This window comes from Chiloscyllium plagiosum, unplaced genomic scaffold (assembly GCF_037043375.1).
Source record: "Chiloscyllium plagiosum isolate Xiang-an unplaced genomic scaffold, Cpla_swu_hap1 HiC_scaffold_11, whole genome shotgun sequence".
In the NCBI taxonomy this organism is placed as follows: Eukaryota; Metazoa; Chordata; class Chondrichthyes; order Orectolobiformes; family Hemiscylliidae; genus Chiloscyllium; species Chiloscyllium plagiosum.
The window spans coordinates 24,688,297-24,707,014 of record NW_028270149.1 but is presented as its reverse complement, the minus strand read 5'-3'; the positions used below and the strand labels follow the sequence as shown (position 1 = coordinate 24,707,014).

Here is an 18,718-nt window from a genome sequence, read left to right as displayed (position 1 = left end):
ATAGGCCTGCTGAAAGGTGAGGATTAGCATAAACCTAGCAGGGTGTGTTCTAAACAGCTGGAGCAAGCAGAGTACAGATGAGTAATGGACACTGACAAACCATGAGAGCGGGAACAGTCTTCGGAGGATGAGGCTTTTCACCAGGGGAAACATCACCTTGTTCATTCACAGCGCAGCAACATCAGGTGCTCCAAGCCAATCAGAACTTCAATCACATCCGACTCTTGTGGATAACAGCTGAGTGCAAGGATTACTCATTGTCTGTAAAACTGTTGGTGCTTGACATACATGCAAGCAGCTTTTTGTTCCAAGAGGCAAGCATAACTCCTGTTTGTTTGATTTTGTTAACAAAAATGAAAGTTTTGAAGCAATTCAAGATGTCTGACAGTGATGGGCCCACACTGAGAGAACTCAGACAGCGGGGATTTACAGAGAGAGTAACAGTGACTTAGAGAAGTATGTCAGATGGGTTATGGGTAATGGCAGGTTAAGTTGTATGGCTTGGTGCTTAAACAGCAATAAGTATAGGAATGTGTATTTATAAAAATGCAAGGAAGTGTAAGCTACGCTACCTCTGTACATGAGCAGCATTGGTGTGCAGCTGCTGAGTCGCTATGTTGACAGTGAAAGGCAAATTCCCGATTGCCAAAACTTGACTGGGTGTATGACTAGAGTTCCAAGATGGCATCCACATAAGGGATAATGGTGTCTCCTGGTATATGCTGGCAGTGGTAAGAGCTTCCAGCAATGGAGAGTGGGGGAGACTGAATGAGCGCGGGATAAGAGGGGTGCCATAGGGTGTGTCGGGAATGATACTAGAAAATTCACAAAGCCTCGCAGTGAGAAACCTTCCATTAAACTTGACGAAGATGGCAGTTTGACAAAATGTGTTGAAGAAGTCCAAAAATGTACAAAATCAAAGACCAAGTGGGTCATAAATGTTATTCAGACTGAAACATTGCAATTTCTTTAAAATATATAGCATTCATTGAATACTTGAAGGGGATGTGCATTTGTATGTGTCTGCTTGTTGGGTTCTCCTATACACTGAGCTTACCCAATTATTAAGGCTGAGGACTCTGTGGACATTAACTGACTACTGAAGGAATTCAATTAGCTGTACATGACCTTCCTTCCACAAACGTCACTGAGGTGGAAGCAGGAGGGTGGTGGGGACAACAACCATCACCTTCCACCTGGTCAAAAGCCCTACACACCACCAAACATGGCATGGGGGAAGAGAATTACATTCTGCCCTGTGTATACTGTACACTGCATGGAGATTGCTGTACTGACGATCAGGGCTTACATGCAGAATAACACAAGAAAGTTCTGGCATTTATAGAGTATCATTCATGACCTTTGGACATCCGAAAGTAATTTGCAGCCAATGAATTACTTTTGAAATGTAGACACAGTTGTAATATCGGGAAACATTATACATATTTCACAAGACTGTAAAACATTCAAGCAATGTTATCTAAGCCTTTGCTACAGTGCTACTCTGCATTGCATTTATACAGAAATTTCTCCTGTAACAGATTAAATGGTTGGATAGTTTGATTATATGTGGTTTCAAGAGAATGGACTTCACTGGTCAAATGGCTTCACTTTTGATTTCACGCCTTACGCTTAACTTTCTTTTTCTGGTTGATTGACTGAGATTTCTCTGGTGAGATTTTTTTTTGTCCTGCAGGTCTCCGCTACACGTGAAAATCGAGGCTATTAAAACTTTTTACCAAGAGAGAGAAGGAGAGAAAGGCAGCTACAACTAGATCCTACTTGCCTAATTTAGAATGCACTTATGGCCCAGAAACATCCTATTAACCCAAGTACAGGGTCAAAGAGAAAAAAAATATAGCACTTCTCACAATCGTCAGCAATCTTAAAGTGCTTTCCAAGCAGAGAAATGCAAATACTGTTGGAAAAGGTACAGTAGAGTACTCAAGTGCAGGTTGGTTCAAGTTGTAATGAATTTAGGGATTTTTCTGGTTTACTTAGCTAAATCTAGCACAGAAAACCAGTAAGCTTCACGGTGCTCATCCATTTAAACAACATTACCCATTAAGACATTGACTTTCAAGTTACCTGCAGGTGACTTGGAGGTATCATTACCCCTCCAGGACAAGACAATGGATTAGACTAGGTATCAATCATTAATGAAATCTTGGATAATGTCCAGGTATTGCTCAGACCAAGTCTGCCACACAAACCCACATTAATTCCTTCTTTCCAGTGTTAAATTTGCCACCTTATAATCAACTGGACCCTGTCAATCACCCTCACATTCCAAAGGACTGCAATTGGTTGATTGCGAGACAACTGGTATTTGAGCTTTTATATACATGATCAACGTGCAAAAGCAGTTCTTCTTAAATGATCTGGAAAGTGATTCACTACAAATTATGGTAATGTATTGCACTGTCCTCTTGACCAAAATAAAGTGGCATTAGCCTTGCTATTTTCCAGTAGCTTCATCCAGAACCTCAGATTTCTCGTTACTTTTCAGGTACCAGTTTACAGAAGAGTGGAAGGATCTGTAATGGTCTGCTCTGACATGCCAACCATTTTGATGACTCAGTCTAATGCCTCTTCATGTCCTGCACATGATACATTTCCTGCTAGATTCTGCTCATCCATTTCAATTACTTCGCTTTGGGCTCCTAGCACTGCCCTGAAATTGCACTGACTTGTTCAACCATCTTTTTAACCAATTGGTTCCTCAACCATGATTATTTCAATCCTCACTTGGATCTATCCTTTAATTTCTCACTGACGTGCTCGTCTCCCTCAATTTCATCCCTGCATCAGGTTACGCACACATTTCAACTCTCTAATTGCACCTTTCACATGATCAGGCTACTATCATGGTTTCTCCAAGCTTTTCTTTACATTCTTTCACATACAGAGCCTTCTGTCTGTCTACATTTTGCTCGACTCGCCATCCCAACGGCACTCCAGCCTAAACAAATATATTCTTCCTTACACGAAAAGACCAAACCAACTGAATGACTTGGTCCATGTATCCCAATATCCGCTCAATTCCTCATCCTCAAATTTTTCAATACTATGAACTGTCTTTCTCTTATGTCGTACCACTTCTGTACCGCCGTGGGCGGCACGGTGGCACAGTGGTTAGCACTGCTGCCTCACAGCGCTGGAGACCCAGGTTCGATTCCCGCCTTAGGCGACTGACTGTGTGGAGTTTGCACGTTCTCCCCGTGTCTGCGTGGGTTTCCTCCGGGTGCTCCGGTTTCCTCCCACAGTCCAAAGATGTGCAGGTCAGGTGAATTGGCCATGCTAAATTGCCCGTAGTGTTAGGTAAGGGGTAAATGTAGGGGTATGGGTGGGTTGCGCTTTGGCGGGGCGGTGTGGACTTGTTGGGCCGAAGGGCCTGTTTCCACACTGTACGTAATCTAAACTTCCAATCTTTCAGAATTACTGTCATCACTCCCTTCCTCACCTGCGAATATTTTGTTCTCTCCAACTATTGCCTCATTTTAAAACTTCTCTACAACTTTAAAGGGGGTAAAGTTAAAGGCGTGTTCAGTTCCTATTTTTATGTCCTTATTTAGTAACCTCCAGCTAAAAGATCTGAAACCCAACTTTGATCATGTCAGTCTAGAGCCAGATCCAACACCATCAAGTCCAATCTCCCCATGACATGGAATCTGTACACCATTGCACTTTGTTTACATATTTCAATTGTTTCCCATTACAAAATTCATGAAAACATTCTTATTTCATCTAATTATCAAGTGGTGAACTAACATAACATTTAGATAAACATAAGTCAAATCATTTAGTCATTTAGCAATGAGAGTTGTTAATCGTATCAATCGAGGTTAAGAACATGCAGATAGAGCACAATGATTAGATGGTTGCTTGAGCACATATAAAGGTCATTATATCCAATTCTCCACTCCTTCTCCATGGTTATTTCTCTAACTGGATATCCTTAGACAGGGAGTGTGATTCCCACTGACTCAATTGGGACATTGTGACCACTGAGGGGAGGGCGCACAGTGCTAGAGTGCATTACCTGCACCCAAAACACCAATTAACTTTAAATTTCCTTTCAACAGTTGATTCTTGTCATAGTATACCTTTAAAACATGTTCATCTTTTAACTTGAATATATTAGTCCAATTTGGTTCTTTTGTTTTATTAGTTATTTCAAAAGATCATAAAGAGACTCTTCTACTAACGAGTCTAGGCAGCAAGCAATGAAGGGTTTATACAGACCAGTCTTCCATAGTTTTATTCAAGGTCCTTGGAGAAACACTTACTAAGAGTGAGTATTAGTCAAGCTCGGAGAATTTTTCCTTGAACCATTATCTGAATAAATCAAATCAAGTAAAGATTGGTACTGGTTTTGTCCTTCACCAACTGGCTTTCAGGAGTTTAACAAGAGTGTAGTAATTGGGTATAGACTGACAATCTAGAGGCTGTGAGTTCAAATCTTACCGCAACAAATTGTGAAATTAAGTTTAACAAATCCAGTTAAAGTGCAAAAGTGGTATGAAGAAACAGGACAATGGAAACTGAAGAAATGCTGTCAAAATCATAACTGGCTCACTAATGTCATTCTGGAACCTGAGGCTTGAGGCAGTTCAGTTATTAAATATAACAGAGCTCCTGACTTAGTAATTTACTACCCTGATATATGCATTTTCTTATACAGGGCAGATGCAATTATGCCAGGAAAGGTGCAGTGGGTGGCATGGTGGCTCAATGGTTAGCACTGCTGCCTTCTAGTGCCAGATTCCTGAAGATTCCTGAAGAAGGGCTTATGCCCGAAACGTTGATTCTCCTGTTCCTTGGATACTTCCTGACCTGCTGCGCTTTTCCAGCAACACATTTTCAGTTCTAGTGCCAGGTACCTGGGTTCAATTCTACTTTCAGGCAACTATCTGTGTGGAGTATGCACATTCTCCCTATGCCTGTGTGGGTTTCCTCTGGGTGCTCTGGTTTCCTCCCACAGTCCAGAGATGTGCAGGTCAGGTGAATTGACCATGCTAAAGTGCACTGGTATGTGCAAGTTAGGTGGATTAGCCATGGTTAATGTGGGGTTATTTGGATTGGGTGGGGAACTGGGTCTGGGTGCAATGCTCGTTGGAGGAGTGCTGTGGACTTGCTGGGCTGAATGGCCTCTTTCCACGCTGTATCAATTCTATGATTGAGCTTTAGGTGGGACTTGCTGCAAGCAGGAAGGATCCCTGAAGAATATTTTGAAGACCAGGCAGCTGGCTGAATGTAAAAGAGCCCAGGTTAAGGGATTCTGATGAAATGTCATAAGCCAGAAACATTTTCTCTATAGATGCTGCCTGGCCTGCTGAGTATATGTTTCTTTAATGTCAGACAGCCGGAGGCTGCAGTATTTTATTTTTGATTCTCCTGCTGAGGTTAAGGGGCCTGAGTAACTCTCCAGCTTGCAGACTGGCTTTGGAATTTCCAGCAGCGTGGGTCAAGGCAGAACGGCAGTCAAAGGTACACTTGTGTGCTGTGCAAATGACAAACCATCCCTGCAAATTTACCAGGATAATCATCCAAACATATCAGGGGTGTTCGTTTATATTTGTGAGGTTGACAGATCTGCATTTATTTCAGGCAAAAGTGAGGACTGCAGATGGTGGAAACCAGAGTTTAGATCAGAGTGGTGCTGGAAAAGCACAGCAGGTCAGGCAGCTTCCGAGGAGCAATAGATCTGCATTTATAGCATGACAAATAGTCAGAGAAGGGAGTATGGGAAGTACCTGTTCTGAACTACTGAGGGTCTCTGCTAACAAAGTCTCTTGGTAGACTTAAAGTGGGAGACTGTGATAGTCCCCATTTACAAAACGCATCTTGGGAGTGAAAATTTGTCACTACATCAAATTATTTCCACTAACCGATTTCTGAGAATTCGGAAACACGGGTTAATTACAGTGTTTCAAAACCCTAACGATGCATTCAATTTGCTTCAGTGCCAATACTGCTATTTTGGTGCACACTACTGACAGCATGCACTGAATTAAGCAGTTAACAGATTCCTGAACAGTGGCTAGGTCAGTGATTAAGCAGCAGATTTTACTGAAGATAAGGCAAACTGCCATTTCTGTTTGCTTTTTTTTAACCCCATGAGTTAACAGGCAGAAGTGGAACTGGAAGTACTCAGCACAACGTTTGGATGTAATATTCCCCTCATCAGACCAACATTAGATAAACCAGACTTAATATATTCAATGTCTATAAAATGGCTGAGATATACAAAATGATTTGGATTCACTGACAAACAATAATACAACTATAAAAGCTATCTGAAAGTAGAATAGAGATAAACATTTCAAAACCTATTGTGGAAGGGTCATCATAGGACTTTATGAAATACTATATAATTAAGATGTGCACTGTACATGGCCAAACATTTAAACTAATCAAAAATAAACTAAAGAACTGCAGATACTGGAAATCCAAAACAAAAAAAAAATTGCTGACAGAACTCACCAGATCTGGAAGCACCAGTGGAGAGAAAGCATAGCTAGTGTTTCAGGTCCAGTGACCTTTCTTCAGAATGGGTCTGAAGAAGGGTCATTGGACCCAAAATATTTTCTCTACACAAATGCTGCCAGACTTGCTCAGTTTTCCCATATAAACTCACCATTCCAGTGAGACAATTTAGGATGTATAGTCAGGAAACGAAGAACCACATCAAAGGCACAACACATTAGTGAAAACACTTCAGAAACCAAAATCAGAACTTCATAAATCATAAATTTTTCTTTTAAAATGTCGTGATTTTGACGAGACTAAGCAAGGCAAGGTAAGGGAAAAAATACTTGTAATGACCCCGAAGATGTCCATCTGGATTCAAAATCTTTTATGTAATTTGATGAGCAATTTGACCAATGACTACCCAACTGGGGTGATACTGCCAAAATGGCCATTCTTCCTCATCCAGATACATGCTCAATAACCAGCTGAAAAACAGTCCCAATTAGACTTGTATTTTAACACCAACGTAAAGGAGACAGGAACATGTCAAAACAGAGTTTTCTCAAAATCAGCCAAAGGATTTGGGATAATCAACCAAATAATACTCCACACATTGCTGAAAATAAATATATATTGCTCAAGCATTTCCACTTGCACTCGCGAGGACAAATGTAAAAATGGCAAATTTCAAACAATCCCAATGGATTATACTGCAGGAGAAAAAGCTTTACTGATCGGTTGGCAAGTTAAGAAGAAATCAACAGGGAAATACAAGCTCTCCGCATTTCCATGTAATTCCAAAAAGGTGCAGTGTTTGAATATATTCCTTTTAATCATAAAGAATCAGACTCAGTAGATTACACTATGTTGCTTCTAGCAAGTGTAAATAAGTGACACAATGGGCTCAACTGATTATCTTAAATTAGTTGTCAGTGTAATGATTAGCACACTCAGGGTTATTTAGTAAGTACAGCCAAATCACAGAAGAATATCTAACAGGAGGCATTTCAACACCCCTTTTTCTCCTGTCGTATATATCACTGTGATTGTTATGAAATTTGACATTATTGAATTTGTACTGATGGAGCATACTGATTTCTACTTTTGTAATATGGCTCTCTTTTCAACAATTACCTTGTACAAGTTTTCTTTTGGTCAGTTACAATACAAGGACTTCCTTGCTGGAGAAAGATTCCTTCCCTGGCATCTGCACCCCTTCTCCGCTGTCCTGAAGGTGCTAATTCTTTTAACTGCCTTCTTGGCTATCACCCAAAATGGCAATTCTTCACACCTGGGTTTAGACTCAACATTAGGACGCTGTCAGATTATTGGAGGATGTTGCATCACAATTCATCAGGGGCCAATGAATGACATCTATTTTCTTCACCAACACTGAGGTATGGAGGATCATTTCCCTGCCTATCATGAACAGAGACTGAGAATTTGGCCTGGGACTTGCTGAGCTATGTCACTAGGAGAAAGTGAGGGCTGCAGATGCTGGAGACTCAGATTCGAGAAGCGTGGCGTTGGAAAAGCACAGCAGGTCAAGCAGCATCCAAGGAGCAGGAGATTCTATGTTTTGGACATATGCCCGAAATGTCAATTCTCCTGCTCCTTGGATGCTGCCTGACCTGCTGTGCTTTTCCAGCCGCCACACTTTTCTACTCTGAGCTAAGTTACTGACAACTCCACCTAGAAATGCATTTATCTGTTATGCCTTTGAGGGAGCTGGAAAATAGAGAATTGATAATCTTTTCCAACAGATAATATAGCTGAAAGGAAATCCCTAGAGTACTTATTTTCTGCTTTGCATCCTTCATCCCAACAGTGCATTTCCAGTTTGGTTTGATATATAGTTTTCTTACTAAGTAGGCCAAACCTAAGAGCGACAATAATTTATTTAATGACTTCAATGAACAATATAAGTCAGCTAGAAAAGGATACTTTATGTAACATTAAGAAGTTGGTGGCCAACTTTGTCATGAGTAATCATTGTTGTAAATTACATGATAAACAACACTGGAAGGAGGGATGTGAATACAAAGATGGCTTACGTGGAGTTGTACATCATCCAAAATTGAATTCAGAGGTTCCTCTACAGTCCAGGTACACTGAACATCAGTGGACTTCAAGGGGTTCTGAATGATGGTATTTGTCAGCTGGACAAATTAGGCCACCTAATGCAGGCTGGCGCTGTCAAGAGACCATCCAAAGCTCGTTCTGTTCAGTTAGTTGTCTGCTTGCCAATTTGCAAGCATTTATAAAGTAATGTAATTAGGTAATGCAGCAATGGGGTTAGCACAGACTCCACACAACAGTCAAAACGTTCACAGTACTCTGAGTGAATGAGTTCTGTAATGTAGATGACCTCTGTTGATATGAATTTATGACTAATGAAATGCAATCTGATTGGGATTTAAGGGTCAAGTTAATTTTTTAAAAAGTTTGAAATCTTGCACACCTCTCTTTTTTACATAATCAAATGTCATGAAAGAGAGACAAATGTTGACAACTATTATAAATATATTTACATCCTATCCTGACTATTTCTCAAATCATGGTAACCTGGACTACACATAATTGCATATTTTGGATAGTGAACTACATGGTAGAATAATTTGTAAGAAAACTTACCAGAATTGGAAGCTGTACTGGTTAAGTTGTGTTCTCTTGCTCATTACTGCCTCATCTTTCTTCACCGGAATCAGTTCTTCCCAACACTCCACTCAAGCACTCATGAAGTATTTCCACCATTTTTCATAAACCTTTATGAAAGGCTGTTTTGAAGGTCATTGAGATGACTTTGTATTCATACATCTTGCTTTGAATTAATTTGATTTGATCTACTTTGACTGGGTATTGTTTTAAAAAAAGCTGTTTTTCCCTTTTTATTCCATTACTCATACACAGAAGCTTCTCTCCCACACAACATGGCTGCACATTTGCTTTCCCATAGCAGTTTCCAACATTGACCTTCGATGGGGATCAATTTCTGACTTTCATGGGTCACCCCTAGTCATTGAGTTGTTTAAATTATTTTAATAACTGTCAAATGCATGTTTTATATTAGAATGAGTAAGAAAAGTACTGAATAAGAATAGGCCATTCATCCCACTAACTTTTGACACTATAGTCCTCTAAATCTCAGAGTACAGAATCTACCCTCCACTTTGTACATTTCTAATGCATTGTCTTGAACATAAGTGGTAATTATGATTAAGTAACGTGTTGCTCCACGCTAACAGTTTGGTGTTAGCTATATTTGATCAGTATTTCCTTACTACTTTGGCAAGATTAATGCCAGAAGACCTGGAAGAGCCCAACCAAAACATTTAAAAAACCTATTCATATTCCCATTTGACAAATAATAATGCATAATTAAATTATTTAGATTTGAAAATCATATTGACTATAGGCATAGCCTTGAATACAAAAGGGTTCTGTGATGTAATCCCTCAGATCATGGTCATAGTGATGATGATGATGCTAGTGCCAAAGGCCTCACAATAGCTTGGTGTACAAACGTACTGCCAATTGTACAGCTAAGCCACATAAGTCTGTGAATTCCACAAGATTTGGTTCTCTTCTTGTATTGAGTTAGATGATCTCAGTTGGCATGGCTGTAAGAGTTCTCAGGGAGTGCCGTTAAGCTAGGCATAGTGAGAAATTATCCGGATTTCATGCTCCCCATTCACATTCACAGGTATGCTGCTGGATTGTTTACACAGAGTATGTGAATGCAGGACAAGGACTAGACTGGAGTTGCTTATGATGAGATCCATTGTGTAAATACCCTGTTAATAGTATCAAAACTCACACACGAAGAATACTAATTTGCATGAGGTACTGGATAGTTCAAGAGCCCATAAAATATAGGCCAGAATGAGTCAGCACCTTTAAAAGAAAACGGGGCACTGAATTTGTTCCCTAAAAGATACTTACTGGTATAGGTCAGTGGAGAATGATGAAGTTTTTCTGAAAGGACAGTCAGAAACAAGAGTGATGCTGTTCTGTTGATGGCTAAGGTATGCATAAGCTGCTTCCATTAATTACAACAGTTAATCCAGAGAACGTCACATTCCTATCGATTTCACAACCTGATCTCCAAACAGAATCAACACTGTTCAAACCCCAGTCTTATTGCAATGGGTCCAGGTCTGTAATGCCCACCCATCATTATAGAGTCTGATTTCCCCTCTGGTCTTTTCGTCGTTTTGAAATTATCAAAATCTAGAAACCTGAAAGCACTGCTATGATTATGAAAAGCCTGCAGTCCAGAACTGGTTGAGGGGTAGTATGGTGGGTGGCTATTATGATGAAACTTCCTTTGAAACTTTAGTGACCTTAATAATTAATATTTCCAAGTTCTAAGAAAAATAAATAAGTGGGAAATTGAAGTTTTTATAAGGAAGAGGTTCTTAGACATCCTGTTTCCAGTTTAGAAATTGGACTAGTCAGCTCATAAACTGGACTGTCCAGACTAAAGCAAGGCTGGTGGCAATGGTAATCAGCATCAGTTGGTAAACAGGCAACAAGACTTCAGCACTCTACAACAGCTTTGTTCCAGCCCAAATTCCTAATATTTATGCACCAGGCCATTAATTAAAACACAGAAACAGTAACTCAAAAAAATGTAATGGATTCAATACCAAATGTCAGAGTTCTAACTCAATAAGAAACCAGTCCAATCAATTTCTTAAACTCTGGATTCAATGGACAGGAAAAATTACAGATAAATCAAAAGAGAGAGCACAAAGGATGAGAAAATAAACAAGAAATAGGGAGAAGCAATTGCAGAATGCCAAGTATTGATAAAACACTACAGACACCAATGCATTTAAGTTAAATTGCCACTGGTGATTTTGTTTCCTCCCCAGTCTGATTACAAATAGAGCAAAAAAAAAGGCATTGTCTCACTGATGTCACTGCTCTCCAGCCTAAATTTCATTCCAGGAATTTTTCCTCTTTGCAAAAAAAAATGCAATTGTATTGCAACAATAAATCTATTTGTCTGTCTTAACACATCAATCTGAATGCACAAGCATGTTAGTGGGTGAACTGCAGAATTTGGCAGGTTGAAAGGGGAGATCTGCAGCTTTAAATGAAATCACAAAAGGGTCTGGAATAATTCCAGCAATGATGTAAACAAGCAAATCTCTCCCAGAGCTCCCCCTGCCTTGGATGAACGCAAACTGCGGGCAAGGCTGAAAGAGAAAAACAACTTTGATTGGCATCGATGTTGGCCAAATGCTTTCTTTACAGCAAGACAAAAAAGATGTAAAAGGAGAGAAAAAAAACGGGAAGATGATGCAAACAGATTGTCTTTTAATCGATTCATATAGGACGACTGCAATACAACAGGGATCGTATCCATGAACTAAAATGGAATTGGAACGTTTAAAATAAGCAACACATTAGACATGTTTGCTATCTCGGAGGAGTAGTTAACACTTCGATGCAGTGGAATTTGCAGTGCTGTAATTTTAGAATGACTATTTTTACGTTTTGCAATCACACCTTTAATTGGTGAAATGCAATCGAGGAAAGATTTTGCAAATTTCTAACAATACCGACCAGAAGGTGTGTGTTGGGGGGGGGGGGGGGGGAAGAGGTGGGAAGAGTTGGAAGAGGTAAGAGAAAAAAAACAGTTACAATACCTTGTTAAGAAAATCATTTTCTTGCAAAGTTTTCAATCTCCTCCAACAAACCTTCATCTCATAATTCAATGGAATTACCGACTCAGATGAAATTGCAACATTTTTTCATTGTATCGTTACGACTGAGATTCACAAACACGATTTTTTTTTAGAGAAAGGGGAGGGGGAGGAAGGTCGGTAATAAGAAACACTGCATTACGAGGAAGACAAATGTCTAACTTGGGAATTAAGGAGCAAGAAAAGAAGAAAAACGAAAACTAACGCCAATGCAACTGGACAAAATAAGTTTCAATGAACCCTATCTGCAAGTCGCCGGACTCGACAGTGCAAATGAAAGATCTGCAAGAACAGACGAGATTTTTTATTTTAAAAATGTAATAAAATAGATCAGACTGGAATGTGAGAGGTGGCTAGTCGCCAGCCTGTCACTGACCCTAATCTGAAAGATATTGGGTTATTTAAATGTACAGGGAGTCATTTCTCTCTCTGTCTCCTCTATTCCTTTTGTTCACATCTATATAGGGGTCTTTTTTGCACGGTTACCTGTCTGGAGATCCTCTGACAGCGGTTTAAATATTCCCCCGCTGCCATGTTCTCTGGGTTCCTGTCGTTTTCTTCACTGATGCTGATGATCATTTTCTTTGCATTGAGCTTTTCCCGACGTTGCTGATCTCCTCACTCTGTTTCTCTCTCCTTCCTTCCTTCCTTCCCTCCCCCCCCGCCTCCCTCTCTCCCTCCCTCTGGCTGCAGACGGGGCTTTGTCCCGCAAAGCCGGTCTCTTCCTCCCCAACAAGTCAGGACACAATCTCCTTGGAGGGGGTGGAGGCACCGAGCTGTCACTCAAAGCGGCCGCGAGCCAATCACCGCCCACTCCCACCCCCTCGCGGGTGTGGCCTGCGTCGCCCGGCCCCGCCCACCGCGACCAATCAGAGCAGGCCCGGCTCCGCGCGCGTCACCGACGGCCAATCAGCGGGGTCGCCTCTGTATCCAAGAGGAAGGCGGACGGCCGTCCAATGGGGGCGCAGGCAGCTGGAGACCGGCGGCCCAATCAGCGATGGGGGTTTCATGAGAATCGAATGGCTGTGATCAAGTTGCAGCAGGATCGAGGGGGAAAAGAGAGAGAAAAAACATATTTATCATGGTGGGGCGAAGAGCCTTGCTCTTGTACCTCTCGATACGCCAAGCTGCTAGAAGAGGCAGTACCTGCTCTAAAGCATAGTTTGCAAAGCTTACTTGTTCGCCGATGTGTGACTATATGATGCAACAAAGAACTGCTGCAAAAAAATAAATTCGTGTTTAAAGCATCCCAGCAATTTTGAAGTGCAGGTTTGAGAGAAAGGCTTGCATTTGCAGAGCATCTTTCACGATGTCATGAAGTTATAACAGCAGCGTAAGAGATCCTTCGATTGATCATGTCCACAAGGGTCAATAAGTATAAGAAACAGTAGCAGCCGCAGGATACTCAGCCCTGCGAGCATGCTCGCCCATTCAATAGGATCATGTCTGATCTAACTCTCTTCACGTTCACTTTACTGCCCTTTCCCGTACCCCTAGATTTCCCTACCGATCAATAATCTATCACAGCCTTAAATATACAGATCTCTGCCCCCACCACTCCTTGTGGCAAGGAGTTCCAAAGATTCACAACCCTGCTGGAGAAGAAATTCCTCCACATCTCCTTCTAACATTGACACCCCTTTATTCTCAGACGATTCTCTCTAATCCTAGGCTCTCCAATGAGAGAAAAAAAATCAAATTTATCTTGTCAAACCCCTTGAGAATCCTTTCATTATGTTTTAATGAGATCACCACACATTCTGCTAAATTCCAATGAGTTCCAACATGCTTAACTTATTCTCATACGACAATACCTTCATACCAAGGACCATCCTAGTGAATATTCTCTGAACTGCCTCCCATTAAATAATATATTTTATTAAATAAGGGGACGAAAACTGCTCCAGATGTAATCTCACCAGCACTTTGTACAGTTGCAGCAAGATTTTGCTACTCTGTACACAATTCACCTTCAATTGAGAGCAAACACTCCGTGGCTTTCCTAATTACCTGCTGCACTTGTGTGCTAGCTTTCTGTTTTGTGCACAAGTACCCCCATGCCCCTTTGTGTTACAACTTATTGCATTATTTCTCCCTTTACATAATATTTTCTTTAGTTCCATCTTCCAAAACAAACAACTTCTCACTTTTCCACATTATCCAACTCCATTTGCCAGCTTTCTGCTCACTTACTTAACCCATCGATTTCTCTCTCTAACCTGTTTGCATCCATCTCACAATCTGTCTTTCCACCTAGTTTTGTGTCATCTGCAAATTTGTCTATAGAATTCCCTACCTTCCTTCAAGTTATGAACGTATATTGCAAACAGTTGTAAACAGATCCTATTCAAACCCTACTGGTCACAGATTGCCAACTTGAAAAAGAATCCCTTATCTCCACTCAGAACCAGAAATTGATGGGGAAACTCAAAGGATTTGGCAGCATCGGTGGAGAAAAAGCAGAGTTAACATTTTGACTAAACAGAACTTTTCTCCAGAACTAATGAAGGCTCAATGATTGCAGTTTTCCAATCATTTGGTACATCTAGTATCTTCCTTCCTAATAACATTTTCCAGCACTTGGCATATGCCTCATTTGCTGTGGCATTTCAAGTGCTCAACTAAATACTTCTTAAGTATCTTGAGGGTTCCCGCCTCTACTACTCTTTTAGGAAGTGAGTTTCAGATACTCATCACCCACTTAGTGAAAACAAATCCTCAAATCCTTGCTAAATTTCTTGCCCTTTATCATAAATCTACGCCTCCAAAGACTATAGACCATAAACCACAAGATATTGGAGCAGAATTAGGCTATTTAGCTCATCAAATCCACTTTGCCATTCGTTCATGTCTGATATGTTTCTCAACCCCATTGCCCTGCTTTCTCCCCACAATGTTTGATCCACTTTCTCTGACATAAAGACAGAATCTTAAAGGGGAAACATTTCTCCCTATCTACTCTATCTATGCACCACATAACTCTGTGCAACTTGATTGGGTCCCACCTCAAAATTCTCTGCTCTGTGAAAAACAACCCCAGCCTATCTAGTGTTTCTTCATAACTGAATTTCTCCAGTAGAAGCAACATCCTGGTGAAGCTCCTCTGAATTCTCTCTAGTGCAATCACATCTATAGTGTTGTGACCAGAACTACAAACAGCCCTCCACACATGACCTAACTAAAGTTACACACAATTTCATCATAACCTCCTTGCTCTTGTATTCAATGCCTTGACTAATAAAGGCAAGTATCCCATATGCATTCTTAACTATCCTAGCTACCTGTCCTGCTGTCTTCAAGGATATATAAAGATATGCACCACTAACGTCCCCTGATCCTCTGTACATCCTAGGGTTTACCAGTCGTGTACTTCCCTTGCCTTGTTAATCCTCCCAAAATGCATCACCTCACATTTTTCAAGATTAAATTAAATTTACCATCTTTCAACCCATTTGACCAGCCTATCTATATCATTATGTTGTACAAATCTTTCCTTCTTGATATTTACTACACCACCAATTTTTGTGTCATCTGCAAATTTACTGACTGTCAGAGGGAATTGGGATATGGGGTACAGTTTCAAGATGACAACCATATTTAGGAGAGTGTCACAGGGATCAGTGCTGAGGTCAAAATTATTTATATTAATATTAATGACTTGGATGAGGAATGTGATTGAACAATAGCATAGTTTGTAGGTGACATGAAAAGTAGGTGTTAAGGCAATGGTGAGGATGATACAAAGAGTCATCAGAGAGATGTAGACAGTTTAAGCAAGTAGGCAAAAACTTGGCAGAAAGAATATAATGTGGGAAAATGTGAGGTTATGAGCTTTGGCAGGAAGAATATAGGAGCTGAATATGACTTAAATTGAGAAAGACTGCAGAAAGCTACAGAACAGGGATTTGGGAATCCTCATGCAGAAAGCAAGCATCCAAGTTCATTGGGTAATAAGGAATGGAAATGGACTTTATTTTGAAGGGAATTGAGTATAAAGGTAGCAAGGCCTTGTTCATACTATACTGTGAATAGTTTTAGAATCATTAAGTAAGGAAAGGCATATTAACATTCGAGGCAGTCCAGAGAAAGGCTCTTACCAGTTATGGAGGGACTGCCTTTGAGGAGAGATTGAGTAGATTGAACCTGTACTCATTAGAATTTGGCAGATGGGGAGGTGACTTAATTGAAACACGCAAGATACTTGAGGGACTTGACAGGGTAGATGCAAAGAGCTTGTTTCCTCATGTGGGAGAGGCTAGGATCAGAGAGCGCAATTTCAGTACAAGGGATTGCACATTTAATACAGAGATGAGGAGGAACATCTTCTGAATCTGTGGAATATTTAATTGCAGCGGACTGTCAAGGTTGGGTCATTAAATACATTCAAGGCTGACACAGACAGATTTTTAATCAATAAGAGAAGCAAGGGTTACGGAAAAAAGGCAGGAGAGTAGAATTGATCTCACTGAATGGCGGAGCAGAATTGATTGTTGAAAGGTCTACTCTGCTGTTATGTCTCATGGTCTTACATCTCCCACGTTCATACCTAGATCATTAATGTAACAACAAACAGCTTGGGATCCAATACCAAACACTGTGGTCACCGAAAGTATTGGACGCAGGCTTCCAGTTACAAAAACACCATTTGACCATTACCCTCTGCTTCCCACCATTAAGCCAATTCTGGATGCAGTTTGCCAAATTGTTCCAAATTCCATGAACTATGCAATCAGAGTGCCATGTAAGACCTTGTCAAAGGCTTTACTGAAGTCTATCTCAAACAAGCCAGATTGATGGTCATGGGATCAATCATATCTTCCTGAAAAACTGAAAGACAGCCCTTCTGCACTGCACTGAGGCATCAGCATAGATAAAAGTGTAAGCCTCCTGAGTGAAACTTAAATGCACAACTTTCTGACTCAGGGCATGAACATGGCCCCCTTGCTCCCTGTGGAGGTACTACTTTAGAATAGGAATGGGTTAACTGTTTTTATAGATGAATGGTGTACACTTAACTGAGATAGATCATGAGAAATGGTCAAAGCAAGCTGGGCACCAACTCTGGATTGTAAGAAGTCAACAGCTTCAGAAAAATTGAAAAGGAACAGCAAAAAGATTGAGAAAGTAACAACAAAAAAATTACCTTGGTAAAAACTGTAGTGGAAGTGAAAGTCAGCAGAGATTTTTAAAGGTGGCTAAGCCAGCAGCTTGCATTTTATGTTCTTGTCTGAAGTCAAGATTACCTTTATGATATTATTTTATGCAATTTCATTAAGGCAGAAACTAATTCCTCAGCTGCTGAAAGTCAGTCTTATAAAGAAACACATAAACTAACTTTGGATGCAATTAAATCATTTGAAACATTGTGTTTCTCATTTGGCAGACAAATGTGACAATCATCTTGCGCTCAAAAAGATCCCATAAACTGTAATGAGATGAAGGACTAATTCATTTGTGATTGGTTGAGGGGAAAATGCCTCAGCAGGAGAACTTCTGCTTGTACCATAATGATGATGGTGAGATCTTTCACACCTGCATTAACTATTGGCACAACCAGAATTAGGATTGTCATTTCATGTAAAGAAAACAAACTCTCACACTGAAAAACTCCCTGAGTGCTGCACTGAGGTGTCAACCTAGATTACATGCTTAAGTCCTGCCTGGAGTGGACTTAAAACTATATCTTCTGAGCCAGGGCCAGCAGCTGTACAAAATGAGGCAAGTTGTTTTCCTAACATTTTCGCTGTAAGCCTTTATCAAAACCAGCAGTCAGGTTGTAGAGGCTCCTGAGATAGGGCTGACAAGCAGGCCTGGGCATGTCCAATGAATTAAAAAGTGAAAAGGCTAGTAAATTCAAATCTACTGCCTACTTTAAAAAAAATCCAGCTTTTTAAAATATCTTGTTAATAATTTCTAACCGTGTGTAAACTGTACAAAGTAAACTTCCCAACAAGGACTGGACATGCAAACAATTGAAAGACAACAGCGTTGGAAATGTACAGTCAGAAATAGCTCAATAGTTACTGGAAAAAACAACAGAGCACGAAGAACAATGGGATAATACCAGTAGGAAAATATAGAAGACAATGAAAGTTTGACATTGCTGAATTCAATGTTTAATGTATTGTGCTGAGGAACAGAATTACTAGACCAAATATTTAAAACATATAAATGATGAAATTATATAGTAAGCTAGTCAACACTTTTAAAGTAGAACAAATTTGTGAATCATTCATCATAAACAGATCAAAAGCCTTCATTGCTTTTCTGTACTATATTAGATTTTTTGCCTTTCTTTTCTCCTACATAAAGAAAAATCACTGAATTCATTAAAGTTAAAAATGTAGGGTCACTGAAATTTATCCAATATGTTTTTATACTTTTCCTATTAGGTCTAATGTCAAATTCCTTCATTTGCTCAGTTCTTTTGCGATTCTTTTCCTACAGATCCTTTTCAGTTGTGCAAATCTCCAGCCACCAAGACAATGTGCAAATGCAAAGAAAAAATTCTCTTCTGTATATTCTTCTGA

At 40.2% G+C, this 18,718-nt stretch overlaps 1 protein-coding gene across 3 annotated transcripts in view; it reads right to left on the bottom strand.

The window, feature by feature from the left end:
* LOC122557370 (sestrin-1-like) overlaps positions 1-12,830 on the bottom strand; it is a 60,367-nt gene extending 47,537 nt beyond the window's left edge. For 2 of the 3 annotated variants that reach the window (XM_043705009.2, XM_043705011.2), the window contains exon 1: positions 12,675-12,830. In XM_043705009.2, coding sequence (XP_043560944.1) covers positions 12,675-12,767 — 93 coding nt within the window. In that variant the 5' untranslated portion in view covers positions 12,768-12,830. The remainder of the gene's footprint in view (positions 1-12,674) is intronic. The other variant, XM_043705012.2, reaches the window with a different exon arrangement.
* Between the last annotated feature and the right edge of the window lie 5,888 nt (positions 12,831-18,718).